Source organism: Notechis scutatus, chromosome 2 (assembly GCF_049901735.1).
Source record: "Notechis scutatus isolate UNSWTSFEM ecotype Mainland chromosome 2, rNotScu1.2, whole genome shotgun sequence".
NCBI classification, from domain to species: domain Eukaryota; kingdom Metazoa; phylum Chordata; class Lepidosauria; order Squamata; family Elapidae; genus Notechis; species Notechis scutatus.
In genome coordinates, this window is record NC_142010.1 from 50,987,734 (window position 1) to 51,005,624 (window position 17,891).

Genomic DNA, 17,891 nt, shown 5'->3' on the forward strand with positions numbered 1-17,891 from the left:
AGGCAATTCCAAACTATGTTATCTTTGTCCCTGGCCTTACCGGGACTTAGAAAAAAAGTCCTTCAATGCATACATCTAAAGCTCACAAAGCCAGGGGAAAAAGGCACGAGCTGCTGAAGCAATGCTTTTGAAATGACTCTGAAGTTCTATTTTGGAGGATAACTTTGGGTGCTGAAGGGAACAAAGCACAAAGATTCTTCAGGTTTGGTTTCTAGGTGAAAGGTCAGAGGCTTAAGATGGGTCCTGAATTAGAGGAATGGATTTTTAAGTGAATCATACATGGATGATATGGAAAACAGTACATTATGGTAAAAAAACCAACACTCAAATAATTGGGAAAGAACATATTTTGTTGAAAAGAGCACTTTGATTGGTCTTTAATTTCCGTGGTTCACAAAATGTCATATACCCGTTAAGTAACTGATACCACAAGCTTACATAAAACATCCACATGGTTAAAGTCAATAGTTCACTGTGTCTTGCAACCTGTCTGTACATTCACAAGAATGAACTGACCCACCTCACCAAAAAAACCTCGTATGAAATGTGGAGATGACCACACTGAAGATGTTGCACCATGTTTGCCATATTGTCACTCTTCTTTTTAGAAGTTAAGAGGATCCCTGATTTGGCTTGTGTTTCTGTCTTTATCCTCTGATGAATCATTTAGCGCATCATACTAAGTTTATTAACTCAAGCCAGAATACTTTAATATCTACTAAAATAGAAGAATTGCTTTGGAGTAATTATTTTCTAAACTTGGGGACTGGTTTGCAATATAAAAGTAAAAAAGATTATTCCAACCATAAATAGCACCTTTTTATGTGCATTACTCCACTCCACAAATAGAACGGGGGGGGTGGTGGTGGTGAGAAAATCCAAACAGTATCTTCATTCAGAATATCCCAGCCTTCCTGAATTATAAATTACAAGTAGAACGACATTATTTCATATGGGATTATGAAAATAGGATTATCTAACGGCTAATAATTTACTTCTTAAATTACTATAAGTATATTTTGTGTACCAGAGGCCCTCGAAACACTATAGCCGAAATACAGAAGAATGTCACAGCAAATGACAAGTTGTAACTGACACGTAAATAACTTAGACTAAGCTTCACATATCTTTTGAATGCAACACCGCCCAATTAAAATACTTATTTCAATGCCAAACACAATGTTATATTTAGTTCAGTGTTTTATTTCACTGAACTAAGAGAGATAGTAAGAGAGAATTATCTGAACTGTCAAACCTTACTCATCTGAGTTGCTTTTACATATGCAAGTAACAAGTCCTATTCTCATGAGTAGGAGGCTGAATGATTAATAACCAGTTCTTCTTTATTGCTGAAATATACAGGCACTTGGGTGGATTTAGGAACTGTTACTCAAGAGCAAGATTTCAACCTACTGTTTTAGTTTACTGCAAATGCAAGGTTTCTTTTGCTAAGAGATTGTTTGGGCCAAGGACATTTCTATTATTCCATGGACTGTTGAACAAACAGTCATGGAACTGAATGAACAGTGTATTTATCATAGACAACAAATGCATCGTTAAACAGTGCTCACCTTGGAGCAGCAGCTGGCTTCCAGTACCTGCAGAAAAGATACTGCCCATCAGCATTGACCAAGTGAGGAAGCTCCTGATATGGGATTTTCTGGGGAGTAGACCGTGGGGAATTTTCTTCTGGCATTCTGGCAGAGTGACCTGCAAAACATGGAAAGAAATCAAGTCATGCTTTTGAGCAGAACAGGTGGAAGGACTGCTATTGGAAGAATCTGCTTAGTAGAAGGAGAGGAGTTAACCCATAACTCAACCTGTTTTACTTTTCAAAGATGAAGAAACCCAGGCAGCTGCTTTTCAGACTGAAGACTCACTGTGTGAGGCAAAGAACTAGGGGTGGGGTGGGGGATTCTCAAGAGGTGGGGAAGAAAACCTTTCTACACAGGTTCCATACTGCGTTTACCCCCCTTTCTCCCTTCCACCGATGTTTATTTACTATCTTAAAGGAGAGCTTATAGTTTAAAAAAAAACTGCATTTCTTCTAAGCAGCAATGCACTGTAAATTGGGATGCTCCTGGACGGTTCCAAGCAGCCAGCTGCATAAAAAATTCATCATCTCTTTTAAAAAAAAAACCATATCAAAAGATGAGCACGAGACACCCTGTAATGAGGTGACCGCCACTGTCTTGTTGCTATGATCCTTTCTGACATGGGGGGGGTTGGGTGTTTGAAACGCGGGAAATGTTTTGTTGGGTTTTTTTTTCTTTTTCTCCCAAATATGCCCACACGCACACACAAAGAATAGTCGTAACAAACCTGATTTCATCCTGTGCACGGTTTTGCATTCCAAAGAGAAGCCGGCATTATAAGTCAAATGCAGTCAGATAGAGCGCGCGTGCATGTTGACGGCGAACTGCAGAAGCGCCCTAACAGCCAGCACCCCTAGCGCGTAAGAAAGCAATCCTTCGGCGTTGCAAAAAAAAAAAAAAGAAGGCAGCAAAAGCTTCGCCGCTGCCAAGAGCAAGGCTCTGATCTCCACCGCCACCACCACCACCCCCTTCTTCCCCAAGCTCTTTGGGCTGCTGCCTCGGATCGCCTCTCGCTCTGCGTTTTCTTTCTCTCCCGAGCCGCCGTTTGAAGAGGAAACTAGTCTTAATCAATGTATAACCGCTTCTTGTTCATTTCATCACTCCCTTCCCTTCATCTCCAGCAAATCGGGGATGTGGGCTGGAAGAGGAAGGGGGAGGGGGGGTTTGCCTGTGATGAAGAGCTGGGAAAGCAACAGTCCGATTCCTAGCAGCGGCTTACAGGCAAACACACCCAGAGAGACTTATCAAAGGCACCTTGAACGCACGAAGCGGAGAGGCAGCTGAACGGAAACTTCCCAGGCGAGGCTGGCTGCAGGTTGCTCTCAAACTAAATGCAAGTAGCAGAGGGATGAGCCGAACAGTTAAGGGACGAGAGGAGGGATTTCCCCCCTCCCCCTGGGGAAATATCTGAGTATCCTTCCACTACCTTGTAGAAGGGGTTGCGCGAAAATATCCCGGGTTGAAATCCAAGAAGAACCGAGGTTTTATTTAAAAAACAAACAAACAAAACACCAAGGCTGTGCTTGGGGTTCAGGTCTGCGCGCCCCGCGCACAAAACGGTGCTCGGCGGGCTTTGAAAAGGAGCAGCCAAGCCAAAGCTCTGGCCGCCCGCGATCCGCGCAATCAAAGGGAAACGCCAGCAGCGCCCAATGGAAGCGCACGCTGCCTGCTCTGGGCTGGGGCAATGGAGGCAAGCCGGGAGGAGGGGAAGGGCTTGGTGACCAGGTGCTGGGAGGAGTTGCGCTTGCCGCCCCTGTTAGGGCTGGTGCTGCCAGGCGCCGAAGCACTCCTTCCTTCGTTCACGCGCCTGTGAATGAAACCAGCTGAGGCCCTGGACGTTTTATTTTAAAGCGCAAGACAAATAATTTTTTTTTTAATGCATGTTTTCCTGTCAGGGAGGGCAGACGCGCCGAAAGGGAGGAGGAGCGGCAGCGGGAGGCGCTCCCCAGCAGCGCTCACTTGTGGCCGCGCTGACCTTTCTTGCACGCCAAACTCGCGGCCAGATGGTTTCCTTAGGTGCTGGGGCGGGTCTTTTTTTGGCCCTGGGAGCGAGGGCCCCGGTGCTGAGCGGGACGGGCGCTCGGGCAACAGCGTCGACGCGCGCCTCTGCCTCTGGAGGAGTTGAAGGAGCTCGGTGCGCGCTTCTGCTGCTGCTGTTATTCGTTCGCTCCCAGTTGGGAATGAATACTGGGAAGCGAACAGCTGTCCTCCATCCCAGCTACTGAAAGCTAGACGCCTTGTAGCTTCTCTGCCCAGGAGGAGAAGACCAGTAAGAGGGAGGGCGGACTTGTTGATTACTAAACATTTTTGTTCAAATTTTTATCCTGCTTTTTTTATATACAATTGGTCAACATGCCAATACAACTAGTCCTTGACTCACAACCATTCGTTTAGTGACTGAAATTACAACAGCCCAGAAAACACTTAAAACTGTTGCAGGGACCCATGGTCAAGTGATCAAAATTTGGATGCTTGGCAACTGATTTATATTTTTGATCATTGTGATGTCCCAGGGTCACGTGATCACCTTTTGCGACTTTCTGACTGGCAAAATCAATGGGGAAGCCAGATTCGCTTAATAACTGCCAAGAAAGGTCATAAAATGGGGCAACACTCCCTTAACATCTATCTGTCTTGCTTAGCAACAGAAATTTTCGGCTTAATTGTTGGTTGTAAGTCCAGGGCTACCTGTACTCTTTCCTCCTATTTTCCCTACAACCCTACGAGGTTTGAGTTGGGCAGAAAATAAATATTATTTTGCTGACAATTTATAGAATATCTGACCTACCCCTCATCCCTATGGAAATATTTTCCTCCAAAAAGATAGGGATAAAGGCCCCAGTGCCCATTTTGTGACACTATAAATTGCTAGTGCAGAAGAGAGATCTTAATGTTTAAGGGTGAGTGGAGTTTTGCATCTAATTAAGATTCAGAGTTTGAGAATGTGAAGGCCCTCTTTGTTTCAGGATATGAACATCTCTGAAATAAGAATTTCTGGAAAATTACGCAAAATTATGTGAAATTTTTATTTCACAAAAATTGAGAAGATGTTCATGTCGTGAAAAAGAGTGTTTACAAAGGCAGCGTATGTGTACAATTGATGACACAATTGAAGTTTTATCATAGAATGTGTATTCAGTTCTGGACATTACTTGGCAACCAAAATGGTAAAAGAACTTGAGATCCCTTTAAGGAAAGGTAGCACAGACAGAGGATATTTCACTTCTTTAAAAAGGCAAATAAATTGGAATATAATAAAAAGGTATAAAATTATGCATAGCTTTAAAAAAGCAGACAGGGAATCTTTCACCCATAATTGTGTAACCAGGCTCAGCTATTAAGCTGAGGTGGAACAATTCACTAATAAGCAATTCACTCAAGTGAATTCTCTATGACAGTATATGACATTATAATGGCAACGAACCTGTTTAGCCTTCTGGGAGGATTAAACAAATTCTTAAGAGAATAAGTCTATTGATGCCAGCCATGTAAGATGCTTGGATCTTCAGTCTCAGAGGCAGCAGGCCTCTCACTATGGGTTTGAAGAACATAAGATAGATTTTTCTAACCTCATCCTTTTTGAAGGTTTCCCACTGACATCCTGTTAATGCAGGATATTGTTTCTAATACATACTGTACTTAATATTCAGCACAGCTCACTATTAAACACGAAGTATATCCAATTGGATTGTGTATCACAGAATGTGCTGATTATGGCCAGCAAAAAAATAAATAATGGTCCAGTAACAGTTTTACATGTTTGAAATAACTCGAAAATAAATAATTAAATTTGATCATCATGCAGTTGAGGAGGTGGTAGGGCAGAGCTGCCAAACTCCTGGCATGCAGACCGGATGCGCCACATGCCCATGCCCGGTTTAGCGAAGGAGAAAAAAGTCCTGATATGTTATGTGACACAGCCGTGAGTTTGACACCCCTGTGGTAGTGGGGTACTGTAAGAGTTTACATGGAGCTGCTTTTGGCTAGTCCAAAGTTATGTTAGGGAGATTCACTACTGAGACAACTCTGGCAGTCAAAAATAAAACTTATCTTAAAGTCATTGTGTTGATTATCGTTAAGCTTCTGCGGCCAGTTCAAAGTGCTGTTTTTAACCTTTACAGTCCTACATGTCGCACCAAGTTATATCATGCAACACTTTGCTGCAATCAGAAGGCTTATTGATCTTGGAAATTTTAATCTCCCACTGACTGATTTTGAGCTGGGGGGGCTGCTGCAGAGTTCAGGTCCACCACTATAATTATGGACCTGACCCTAACAATTGGGAGGACATACATAGAGACGTCACATCAACCATAACCTCTGGGCAGGGATGGGGAGAGGCTAATGCCATCTGGAAGACTGTTGTGATTTTCGGAGGCATGCTCCAATATACTATGGTGTAAAGACTTTTTTGGGATTGCTACTGTCCATCCACCTTGACTGTTGGTCGTCTTCTTTTTCCTTCCACCTTTCCCTGTGCCTTCTCCAGAGAGCTAGGTCTTTGTATAATGTGTCTGAAATAGAATAATTTGAGCCTAATCATTTATGCCTTAAATGAGAACTGTGGATTGATTTGTTCAATCATCCATTTGTTTGTTTTATTGGCTGTCTACAGCATTCTCAGGAGTCTTCCAATACCAAAGTTCAAAACTATCATTACTCTTTCTATCTTGCTCCTTCAAAGACGGAATGGGTAGACTTTATGGACTTCACTTCTATAGAGTGTCATAGGAAATATTACCATTCCTGGTACTATTCTAATCTTTGTAGTCATAGTCATATCACGAGATCTGAATATCTTTTCCAAGACTTTCATGGATGCTTTATGAAGTGCCAATCTGCAGCATATTTGTTGATTGCTTGTTCCTTTACTGCTAATGGCTGGTCCTAAAAGGCAGAAGCTATTTACTTCTTCACCATCTTCATCATTAATTCTAAGGCTGATTTGATTGTACCTGTTGTCGCTAGTTTGTCTTAATACAGTATTTAATACAGTATTTAATTTTAGTTCCATTTTTTCAAGCATTCTTTGATCTTTATCTCAAGAGCTTGTGAGTGTTTTACATTTTTTACCATCAGAGTAATGTCATCAGTATAGCACAGGTTCCGTCAGTTTTAAAATCATGTTCATTTTCCAAGCCAGCTTCCCTTAATACTGTATATATTAAGCATGTAGGCTGAATGAGCAGAGTATGAGCAGAGTATACAGCTTTGTCTAACTTCTTTGCTCATCTGGAGCCTGTTGTTTTGATGTGTTATGTCTGTACCATATACAGCTACCTGACTTGTATATAGGTTTCACACGAGGGCATGGACCAGAGGTGGTATTCAGCAGGTTCTAACCAGTTCTGGAGAACCGGTAGCGGAAATTTTGAGTAGTTTGGAGAACCAACAAATACCACCTCTGACTGGAGATTTTACAGTATCCTTCCCCTGCCACACCCACAGAACCGGTAGCAAAAAAAATTGAATCCCACCACTGACATGGACCTCTTTTTGCACTTGGATCTTAGATCAGAGAACTTGGTTTTCAGAGGAACTCTTGAGAGATGAAACAGCAGAAGAGTTTCATAGAGTGGTGTTGTAGAAAGGCAAATAGCATGACAACCAAAGCCACAAAATGTAGTTATTGTGCTGCTCTTACTGCATTTATAGATTGCCATCCAGCACTCTTGTTAAGAGTTCCTACCTCTGACTCCAAGAAGTTTATCTGATCTTCTGATCCCTCTTATAGTCAAAAAAACATTTACAGGATGACTAGGACTATTTGAGGCACCTATCAAATGTATTTGCTTGTGGGTGGGGGAAGGAGAGTCCTTGTTGCAGAATCCTGTGTTCTGCAGTGCATACTTGATGGCTGGACATGTTGATCATCCATTCAGACTCTGTTGCCTCTTGATTCTGAGTTTGAGGAGTTTGGTTCACAGTTTAGTTGTTCTTTTTCTAGAATGTCTCTGGGAAGTGCTCATGAGGGTAGTGGCTAGTCTCTCCATGTATTCTGGTGTGATGGTTTGCTCTAGCTGTTCCTTGAGATTTGCTATGGCATGCAGATAGTTGTCTAATCTGAGGTGTGCATTTGTTATTATGAGCTGTATCGTTTTTCACCCACTTTTTTCGGCTATTTTCCATCCAGCTGTGCAATTAATGGGAGGTTTCTATTTGACACTGGCAGATAGGGCATGCTGCTGTAGGCATTCATGCAGAAAGAAAAGTTGTTCCTTGGTGGATGTGTGCCTGCAGGCGATTTTTTTCTCATTTGTGTGCCTTCTGAAGCATTTGATGGGGTACCTATAAAGGAGAATATTTGTAGCTCAAGGTTGAAATGAGAGGCCCTTGGGGTTCTCTGAGCTTGATTGTTTTCTTGCAGATGTTTCATTACCCAAACTAGGTAACATCATCGGTGCTAGTACTAGTGATAAATTTGCTTGGATTTGCTTTGACTGAATTCCTGTTACACAGGTCCCATTGAATTGGCTGAGTTACAGTCTAGTGTGATTATTGGAGGACAGTTTAAGTCTGTTATTCCTAAGGAAGTAGACAGATCCTTGAAGCCAAGGTTTGTGCAAATGGTGTGGATTTCCTTGAATGAAGTGTGAGGCAGTGGTCTATCTTTTCATAAGGTAGCCATTGATGAACCTACTATGTTGGAAAATATAGCTCCAGTTTTTCATTTCTAGGGAACTTTATTGTAAAAGTGGCTAGGTTGCAGCTTTAAAGACCGTGTAGGAAATTGATTATTTGGGTGCATTCTTGTTGCTATATTAGTGAGGCAACATTGATTGCACTACTGGAAAACCTCTGGCAGGACCAGAAAGGGGGTGATATATTTATCTGTTCTTCCTTGATCTTTAAATGACATTCAGTGCCACAGAGAGAGGGAAAAAGATATTTATATAAAATGAGAAAAAACATTCAAAAAAGAAAACAAACAACTGAAAAACCTATTGGGACTCTTGGATGAACTGTACTGAAATTATAATACAGAAACATTACCCCCAAGCCTGGTCAATCTAAATAGTTAAAAAAAAAATTAAAAAGACTACTATTACTTTAATTCAGATGAACCTGCAACAATTAACTTCTTGAGAGCACAAGAATTCAACAGGTCATTTCACCCCAAAGAATTTGATTGATTTTCAGAACATTTGCCACATCTGTTACAAAGTTTTATTGGAATTTTCAAGGTAAATAATTCTTGTTTCATATTATTTTCAGTTACCATTCTGTGTTCTAAAATATCAAATATTTATGTAAATCTTTAAAACATTAATTCAAATTTTCCAATAAACGTTTTATCTGCATACATCCAAGACAGTTGTAAAACACAGGAATAAGCTTTTAGTGTGATAAGGAGCCAGGTTTTTTTTTCCTTTTCCTTTTAAATTTTCTGTATTCTCTTTTGGATCGTGTACTCTATTGACAGCTGGTATATGACTTTAAATAAACCAATACCAGCAAGAGGTTTTTCTTGTTTTCTCTGCTTTCATAAATTAGGACCAATAAGGTACCACTGAATAGTAATTTAGACAAACAAATTTTCTTTTACCAGTTAGGAAATAGAACAGTGAAAAGCTATGTTTGGGTCTATATGTCTTTTTAAAGGGGAGAAGTAATAGAAAGCAACTCTGACTTTCTATCAAATTATAGTGCATTGCTTATATTCATCAGAAGTAGAAAAATGCTGCCTTAATACAACCAGTATTATCATATGGTTAATATGTTTTATTGGAATTTTCAAGGTAAATAATTCTTGTTTCATATTATTTTCAGTTACCATTCAGATATTCCATTCAGATATTCAGGTAGAATATCTGAAGAGTAGATTGACAACTCATATGAGCCATTGCTTAAAAGACCCTTGGTCTTATGGTTAAGGTGCTGGACTTGAAGCTAGGAAAGTGACTTCTGGTCTTTGCTTCTGACTGGGTACCTTTGGGCCAGCCGCACACTCTCAGCTCAACCCACCTAATAGGATGTTTTTTGTTTATGTATGCCCCCTTGAACTATAAGAAATAACAGTGGGATATAAATTGAACACATAGCTTCAATAATACCTACACATGAGTTGTCTCTAAAATATAAATGCTTTATAATGAGTATAATGATTTAGAAGAAAATTAAGTGTTTTAAACTTTTTTTATATTACTCTTAACCATGATATCAAGCTAGGTATCAAAGCAGGGTAATACCTTCAGGAACACCAACATAGAAATTATTAAAAGAGTGAATAAGTTAAATCAGAAATGTTATAATAAATATTAAAATATCAGGATGAAAATATTTTTGCTGGCATAGAAATGATAGACAACAAGAGCATGACCTATTTCTTTTGGGAAGCAAGAAAGCTCTTTAGGTGATTTGTGAATCAAATGGAGAAAATCCTTGACAATATTTCTAAGGAATAACTAGAAAATAAAAATGCCTTTAGATGTTTGAAGCCACGTTTCAGTTGCTTTAAAAATAAAAGTCAGACCTGTTTAATTTCTAAAAAAAAAAACCTGACTGCTGAATTTCTTACCACTTTGTGGTTGAAATGTAGGAAAACCCTACAGTAAGCTCTTAAATAGGCATATTGGAATTAAAAACAAAATTCCAAAATTTCCTTGCCTATATGTATGTTACAGTTCTACTAATATCAGCCTTTTCAAACAGGTTAGCTTGGCCCCTGTCCACAAATAGGTTGCTCTTTACTGATTTAATTGATTAAAGCACCTCATGCTACCACTTGAGCCTCTTACAATCATGATCTAGAAAAAGCACCAAGCTCTGAATCTGCCCTGAGTGAGAATATGCAAAATTGCCAGAAGAGGTTGAACATAATGCTATTCCCATAGGGGGGAAAATCTACCTATTTCTCAGCAGAGCAGCTCCATTTTGCCGAGGCTCAAATATAAATTTATTCAGTCTTCTCAATCAATTGTTGCTCTTTTTCATCTGATTCTGTCAGAACATTCTACCAAAAACAATTTTATGGCATTTTTATGAGAATGCAGAAAGCAGAAATAACATGCTGTCACTCCTACTGTGAACTCATTTCCTCAGAAAATCTTCCAAAGTTACAGCACTGGTCTTTCCAGCCAGAATTATGTAAGCATATTTTGATTTAGAAACTTCTGGAGCACATAACTGCTTGGTGAAAGCTGTTTAGTGCATTTGAAAGCTGAAATGATCCATGAGAGAGCAATTATAAAGGTACATACCTGGATTAAATATAAGGGCACATTTGTGTGTTTCAAACTGGTCCCCTGTTGCATCCTAAAAACAAGTATGTTTTTTAAGAGTACTTTTTCTACAACATACTGAAGAAATATAAGCGCAAACTTTTCCATCTTTGTCATAATATAATCTTTAGTTTTGTTTTCAGATGCCTATCAAAATCTAGCATACCTTAAGAACTAAGTAAAATAGATAAAGAAGTTGAAAAACAAAGCACTATATCCTGGTAGATTGCAAACAAAGAACAATAACCGAAGAGAGGAAATGAAAACAGTGTTAACAACTGTGCAATAAATGCAGAAAGTACTCCCAACTTAATAAATAATCTAAAACAGATTTTTACCTTTTACAGTAGTTCACATATAAGAATTTTTAAATTTACAAATAAATTGGTAAAAGCAGAATTATGTGATTTCATATATTGTAAAACCTTCCAAATGCATAAATAGACAGGAAATAGAAAATTGTCTTCAAAGTGAAGAACAGTGAAGCAATTTTGTATAGGAGCATACATGCCTGTGTGCACATGCTAATTTTTCATGCAGACAGAAAATGCTAGGGATTGTGATTGTGTAATATATAAATTTGAAAAATAAGTTAAAAACTAAAATTAAAGTTGAAATGCTGTGTAGAATTCTGGCCACTACATCACCAAATGGTCATTATAAAACTGAAAAAGGTGCCAAAAAACCCCAAGGGGAATTGAGAAACAGTCTGACAATGTAATGGGATAAGGCAGAAGTATATAAAATTATGCATAGTGTGGATAAAGTAAATAGAAAGCTTTGCCCTATTTTACAATACTAGAACTCATAGTTAAATTATGGAATGTATTACAGTATCATTAAATGTAATGGTTGCTAATCTCTCTACAATTTTGTAGTGTTCAATTGGATAGCAGCTGGATTATTGACTACATGTCCTTTTGAGTTTCCATTAGCATCTGGAATATTCAAGCATATACTTAATTTTTGTTGGGCAAACATTTAAAAAAATAATGTAAGCATATGGAATGCTGTATATGGATTCTCACTGTACTTTTGATTAACTCTCTTGTAGATACAACTTTTATTCTTTGGATTAAATGTAGATGAAATTAATAAGAAGCAAATGACTGACAGTCTGCTATTCATTCTGATTTAAATCCTGAAACAAAAAGACCACCTGAGGAAGAAGTGAGTGATCTCAACCGTGCAAGGTCAAGTCAAAACATAGATATTCAGGTCAGCCATAGTTGCATACTCAGAATTCCAAACATCTATGTGCCAAGAACAAAAGACAGATTACATGTTCTTCCAATTATGGACTTTGTGGAATCTCAATGCTAAAAAAAGAAATAACATTTTCAGTTCAGAAATGGTATGTTTGCATATAATATGTTTAATTGAGTGATATGTTCCTCTTAATTTACCATGCACAGATATTTGGTTTCCTAGTAAAGAATTAACTACAATACAAATGCCTCCTAATATGCATTTGACTTGCCATTCTTGTTAAAGTTATATTACGCGAGAGAATGTGTGTGTGTGTGTGTGTTTTTTTTCTTAAGTTTTCACAGGTATTTATATGTATAGACGAACACTATACAGAAGCCTGATGATGGCATATGAGATTCTGCCGAAATGTTGCTACAACTTTAAAAGCACAACTATAATGACATGGGAAAATACCCGAACAAAGCTGAATACCATACATGTAAGTACCCGTGAAAACTTAAGAAAATACATACATACATACATACATACGTATGTATGTATGTATGTATGTATGTATGTTTTCTGAGGTTCTCGCGGGTATTTGTATGTGGATCTTTGGTTATTCGGGTTTTCTCCCGCGTAAGATTGGAAGTATCTAGGCTGAAGTCTTTACTCTGAGAAGCACAGAGCAGAAGACACAAGCCTGAAGATGATGAATGAAACTTCATCGAAATGCTGCCTAGACACTTCCAATCTTGCGCGGAGAAAACCCGAATAACCAAAGATCCCCATATATATATATATATATATATATATATATATATATATATATATATATATATATATATATATATATATATATATATATATATATATATAATTTTGTTTACCTCATTATATTGTACAAATAGAAACAACAATAAAATATAGCCACATTGGTCTGTAATGATGCATAAGAGAGCCATACTTCTTGTGTTTCTTGGTCCTACGTTACGTGAAAGATACAATATTTTCACAAGGATTTCCCAAAAAGTCATGAATTCCCTATTATTTAATCCTCTCTGAAAATCTTTATATTACTTTCTACTATAATGTACTTTCAGTTCTGAAAATACTGTTTAGTGATACATTTATTTTGAAAATGGGAATTGGCATCCAAAACTAGGGACAATAGAGCAAATATCTGTCTTCTATCATCCTTTGTAAACTCTAACATACCAACAGCAAATAGGCTTGTAGTAATATCAGCAGCAATTAATTTCAGTCAAAAATCAGATTACACATATACCTCTAATATACATATGCATCTTCTCCAATCTGATCCTAATCTATTGGTTGAATGAAATATTTTTTATCAGATATTCTAATGTCTTATTTTTTTCTTTAAAAAATAGTCTTAAGTAGCATAGGGGAAAGATGCCGGTTTCCTGTTCTAAGTTCATTGCTGTGGCTCATGTTATTCTCACTGAAGAGTTGAGGACTACCTGTAACATGTGTTAGGATAATTATAATGGTTTGGCTAAAATAAAACCTTTTTACAGTTATAATTTTTATAGACTATATATAGAATATTTTTCTGGTAATAGGGAACCTTTCAATAAAAATCAGATTGAGCAATGAATTGGTGATAAGTTATGTTGATTCTACTGGAATCAATTTAAATATCTTTTGGGCAATAGAAATATTAGAGATTCAGCAACATGACCCAATATCAATTTCAAAACTTAATAGTTACTTATTTTAAATAGTTAATTATTTAAAACAGCAAAAAAGAACAATTTCAAAAATTTATAGGTTATTCTTGAAATCACAAATAGGGGATCCACTGTGTGGTTTAAGCACAGCTTGGGTAACTGATCTTGGTAACTCTATACAGGAGACAAATTGGCAGAAGTTATGGAAACTGGGTGGGTTCACTTCAGCTTCAGTACAAGTACAAGAAACGCAGTGGAAGATTATATATTACTGGTATTTGACTCCTATTAGGGAAAATTGTTTTTCCAAATGTTGGAGAAATTGCAAAAAAAAAGACTTATTTTTTCACTTGTCATGGTTATGCCTTTTGGCATAATTTTTTTTGGGAAGATAAGTGCCATCTCTAATAAAAGAACTAAATACTCCCCAGAGCTAGACTTACTGCATTTATTTACAGGACCAAATTGTAAGCTTAAAAGTAAGAAACTTATTTAATTTTAGCTGTCAAAATACTAATTCTGCAACATTGGAAAACTAGATAACACACCAACTGAGTTGTGGATAAATAAATCCTCTTCAATTACTACATTAAAAAAATTTCAAAGTTAAATTAATGTGACATCAGAGGCAGAATTGCAATTTTATAAAAAATTTGGATGGATTTTATAGTTTATCTCAATGGACTATAATCTGCTCAATTATAAGTATATAATTTTCATATATATAGTATCTGTCTCTATTACATAGCAATATATTTTCTGTATACTTTCCATATTTTATTCTGTTTGTTTTCTCTTGGCTGTATCTTTGATTTATGTAAATATAATTATCTGATTTGTTTGGTTAAAACTAATAAAAAAGTCAAAAATGATTGTGACTATGAATGTGAAAAGCCATTTATCCTAAATGGAATGAATACCCAAAACAGGGGAAAGGGGAAAAACCTATGTAAACCTTTATGTATCAAGTTCATCTGCTGCTGATTAATACATAAAAGGCCCTGCCTTATTATGAGCAAAATGAGTATAAAGAGAAATTCATCTAAGTATCTTAGACCATATTTAAAAGTACATAGAAAGCAAGTGGGAAAGCACTCGTAATGGGTGTTGTGTGAGTGTGTTAGCAGTTTGAATACTCTGTGGAGTTGAGATGAGTTTACCAGACACTTTGTCTTACAGATCCAAACCCTTTCATACATATAAACAACACACCTTAATCTCACTATATTTGTACAACTGCAGTGAATTAAATTTGAATGTGATGATCAAAGTCAGAGGGAGAGAACTCTTTTATTCAACTGAAAAGGACCACTTATTTAATTTTTTTTGGGGGGAGGGATATTGGGAAAGCAGTGGGAAGATGGGAATAAGGGATGGACTGAGGATCTTCCAAGGGCAGAGACAACCGCTCCTCAGTTTGCTTTAATAGCAGGGGGATTATTTCATTTTGACATTCATGGATAAATAGACTAGGCAAGATCCTTCTGCTGTAGTTCACTGAAGCAGCCTGTTTAATTGCAAAGAGATAATTTGATTTCTGAAGTGGGTTTAATCAGATGTATATGGCAAGCCACTTGCAATTTTGCAGAATAGGCTCTTGAAGATCTGCTTCACTGATCGTAAAACAGCAGCAATGAGAAAAGAAGCAGCACCAGCAGCAATATTATCAAATATGGAAAACCAGCAACAATATTATCAAATATCAAGTCAGAATGACAACTGCCAGTCTAACGTCCCCCACCCCCCAGAAAACTACAGGAAGGCAAGCACCCACTGGCATACACACATAGGCCGATACAGACTGAGGGAAGCTGCCTTGGGTCCATTAGTCTCACTAGCCTCAACTCCCAGTGTTTCCATCCCCTTCTTGGGAACTGAAAATTGTCCACTTAAGGCAGCACTTCTGATAGAAGGTGATGTCCAAAAGTAGTGAGATGCCCTATTGTCACATTTGTTCTTATTTGATAAATACTTATATGTCAGCATTCACTCTCTACATATGTGTGGAATTAAGGCCGATGAGCTGTTCTTGTAGAAAAACAGGTTTCCCTTTGACCTTATTTTTCCCATCAATCAACACACGCGAATAAATACATATTCAACAAAACTTCACTGAACTGGAAAATGGTAAGAAAACAGCCAAGATTCTTTAGAAAGATCTTGTTCATTTCCTTTTTCAGGAGATTGGCCAGTAGTGGTAACAAACCTGGCAGTGACTGAAAAATGGAATGAGTGACACAGGATCAACTTCAGCAGTCATCCTGTTTGAAATATACAGTAGTTCAGAACCCTTTCAAAAACTCTGGGTAAATATATTGTTACAAATTTTGTAACTAAAGTAGAAGTGCACACGCACATAGACAGTCACCCAAATGTATTTATATTGTATGTTTCATTTTTCTACCTGTTAATATCAAACTATTTAATATTTAATTTACTTTTAATTTGGGGTTATTTATATATCTTTGACTGGCATTAACAAGTAATATGAGAAATCATTTACTCCAGTAAAGATATTTCTATCAAATATTAGCTTAGCTTCTTTAGTTCAAATGAGTGGGAATGTGATCTTGTCCAGTTCCAATTTTAATTAGACTTCTGCAAAGAAAGCTAAAGTAACAATTTTGAGGATTTTTCAATACAATCTTCCCAAACCTGATGGTAGGCGATACTGTCTTGGATTATTTTTCTATGGTTTGTTCATGGCATTCTTGCCCATTCAAAATATACTACTGTTGATGTAGTATACAGGGAAACTCTGACACTACTAAGCTTTGAGCACCAGAGGGCAGAATAATAATTTCACCTTGCCAAGGGTATCAATCATCTACATCTTCGAGTTTGTTTTTATACACCTCCCTTGTTTTTTTCCCTTGCATTTCCTTTCCCATCAAAGGCGTTTAAACTGATTTGCAGAAGCTTCCTGGTTGAGACAGTAAGCACCTCCACCCTGTCCCAATTGCAGGGAAAGGGAGAAACCGGGAGAAGAGGGCAGGACCAACCGGAAGTGCCTGGAAGTGAGATCTTAATCTCTTCATTGTGAATACAAAAACCTAATAGATCTGTTCTTTGATGGCAATTCCCTTGCTACTGTGAACTGACCTTGTGAATACTGAGGCTCTGTCAGTCATTTCATTAGCAGCAAAATGTTCTGCAACCCATTTACAATTTCATTAAAGGAGCAGCTGATGACCACTTTCAGCAGTGTAATTTTGTTGATCTATCGCCCAACATTGTACTTCAGCTCTAAGTCATAATTCTTATTTGAAGGCTCATCACCAATTTGTCAGGCCAAGGGCTCAATTACTCATATTTCACAGCCATCTTGTTCTGATTCTCCTAAACATGCTCAGCTACAGCACTGGGACCCACACATTGATAAAATTGCAATGGGTAAATCAGCTGTTTCATTGAAATGCTTATGGGGGGGGGGCTCATCTTGTATATTAAGGTGGGGTCATTAACCTTTTAGGCAATTGATATTTTTAAAGTATCAAAACTGCAAAATTTTGGCTCAGTTTGTCTGGTGAGTATCTTCACTCTCAGTCTCTTGTGATGTCACCACCATCATCATTTTAGCCATTGTCTATCCACTACAGGATGAAGACTTCTTCCACACATTTCCAATCCATACAGTTCTTTTGCCAATTGGGCCTGCTGCAGTGCTTGATGATGTTGTTGAGCTATCTTTTTTTGGTCTCAGGCTTTCATAATAATGGCAATCTCTCTAGACATTTTTTTTAAATGGAGTAATTATGAGTCTGTAGAGATTCTCAGTCATCCAGGTCATGGTTGTCCCAAAAGTGCTTTTTCAGGAAGCAACTGGGCTTTCTTGTTTTTTTCCTTTTGAATATGTTTTGCTTCTCATCCAAGAACCTGTCAGAGCTGAAGAAGCTTCTTGGATGAAAAGCGATACTTCTTCAAAAGAAAAAGAAAAAAAGCGAAGTCCAGTTGCCTCCTGAAAGGAGCACTTTGGGGTAATTATGAGGTTTTTGCCATTATGGAGGTGTCTTTTGTGATTATAATATGGGTCAAATTTGTACCACATTACCAACTACTGTTCTGTGGAAACAGTCTGCGTTTCCTCAGTCTATCCCAATTTACCCATTGCTAATAGATTTAGCACAGTCTGAAAATCTTAAGAAAATGGTTACATAAAATAGTTGCATAGGGAGAAAGCAGGCACTTCT

At 37.8% G+C, this 17,891-nt stretch overlaps 1 protein-coding gene across 5 annotated transcripts in view; it reads right to left on the reverse strand.

The window, feature by feature from the left end:
* Nucleotides 1–17,891, reverse strand: part of MGLL (monoglyceride lipase) — a 190,039-nt gene that overhangs the window by 109,489 nt on the left and 62,659 nt on the right. For 3 of the 5 annotated variants that reach the window (XM_087954696.1, XM_087954697.1, XM_087954698.1), the window contains exon 2: nt 1,572–1,710. In XM_087954696.1, the coding sequence (XP_087810822.1) occupies nt 1,572–1,710 (139 nt within the window). Of the gene's footprint in view, nt 1–1,571; nt 1,711–2,322; nt 2,500–3,021; nt 3,255–17,891 lie in introns of those variants that run through there. The other 2 variants (XM_087954700.1, XM_087954699.1) reach the window with 2 other exon arrangements.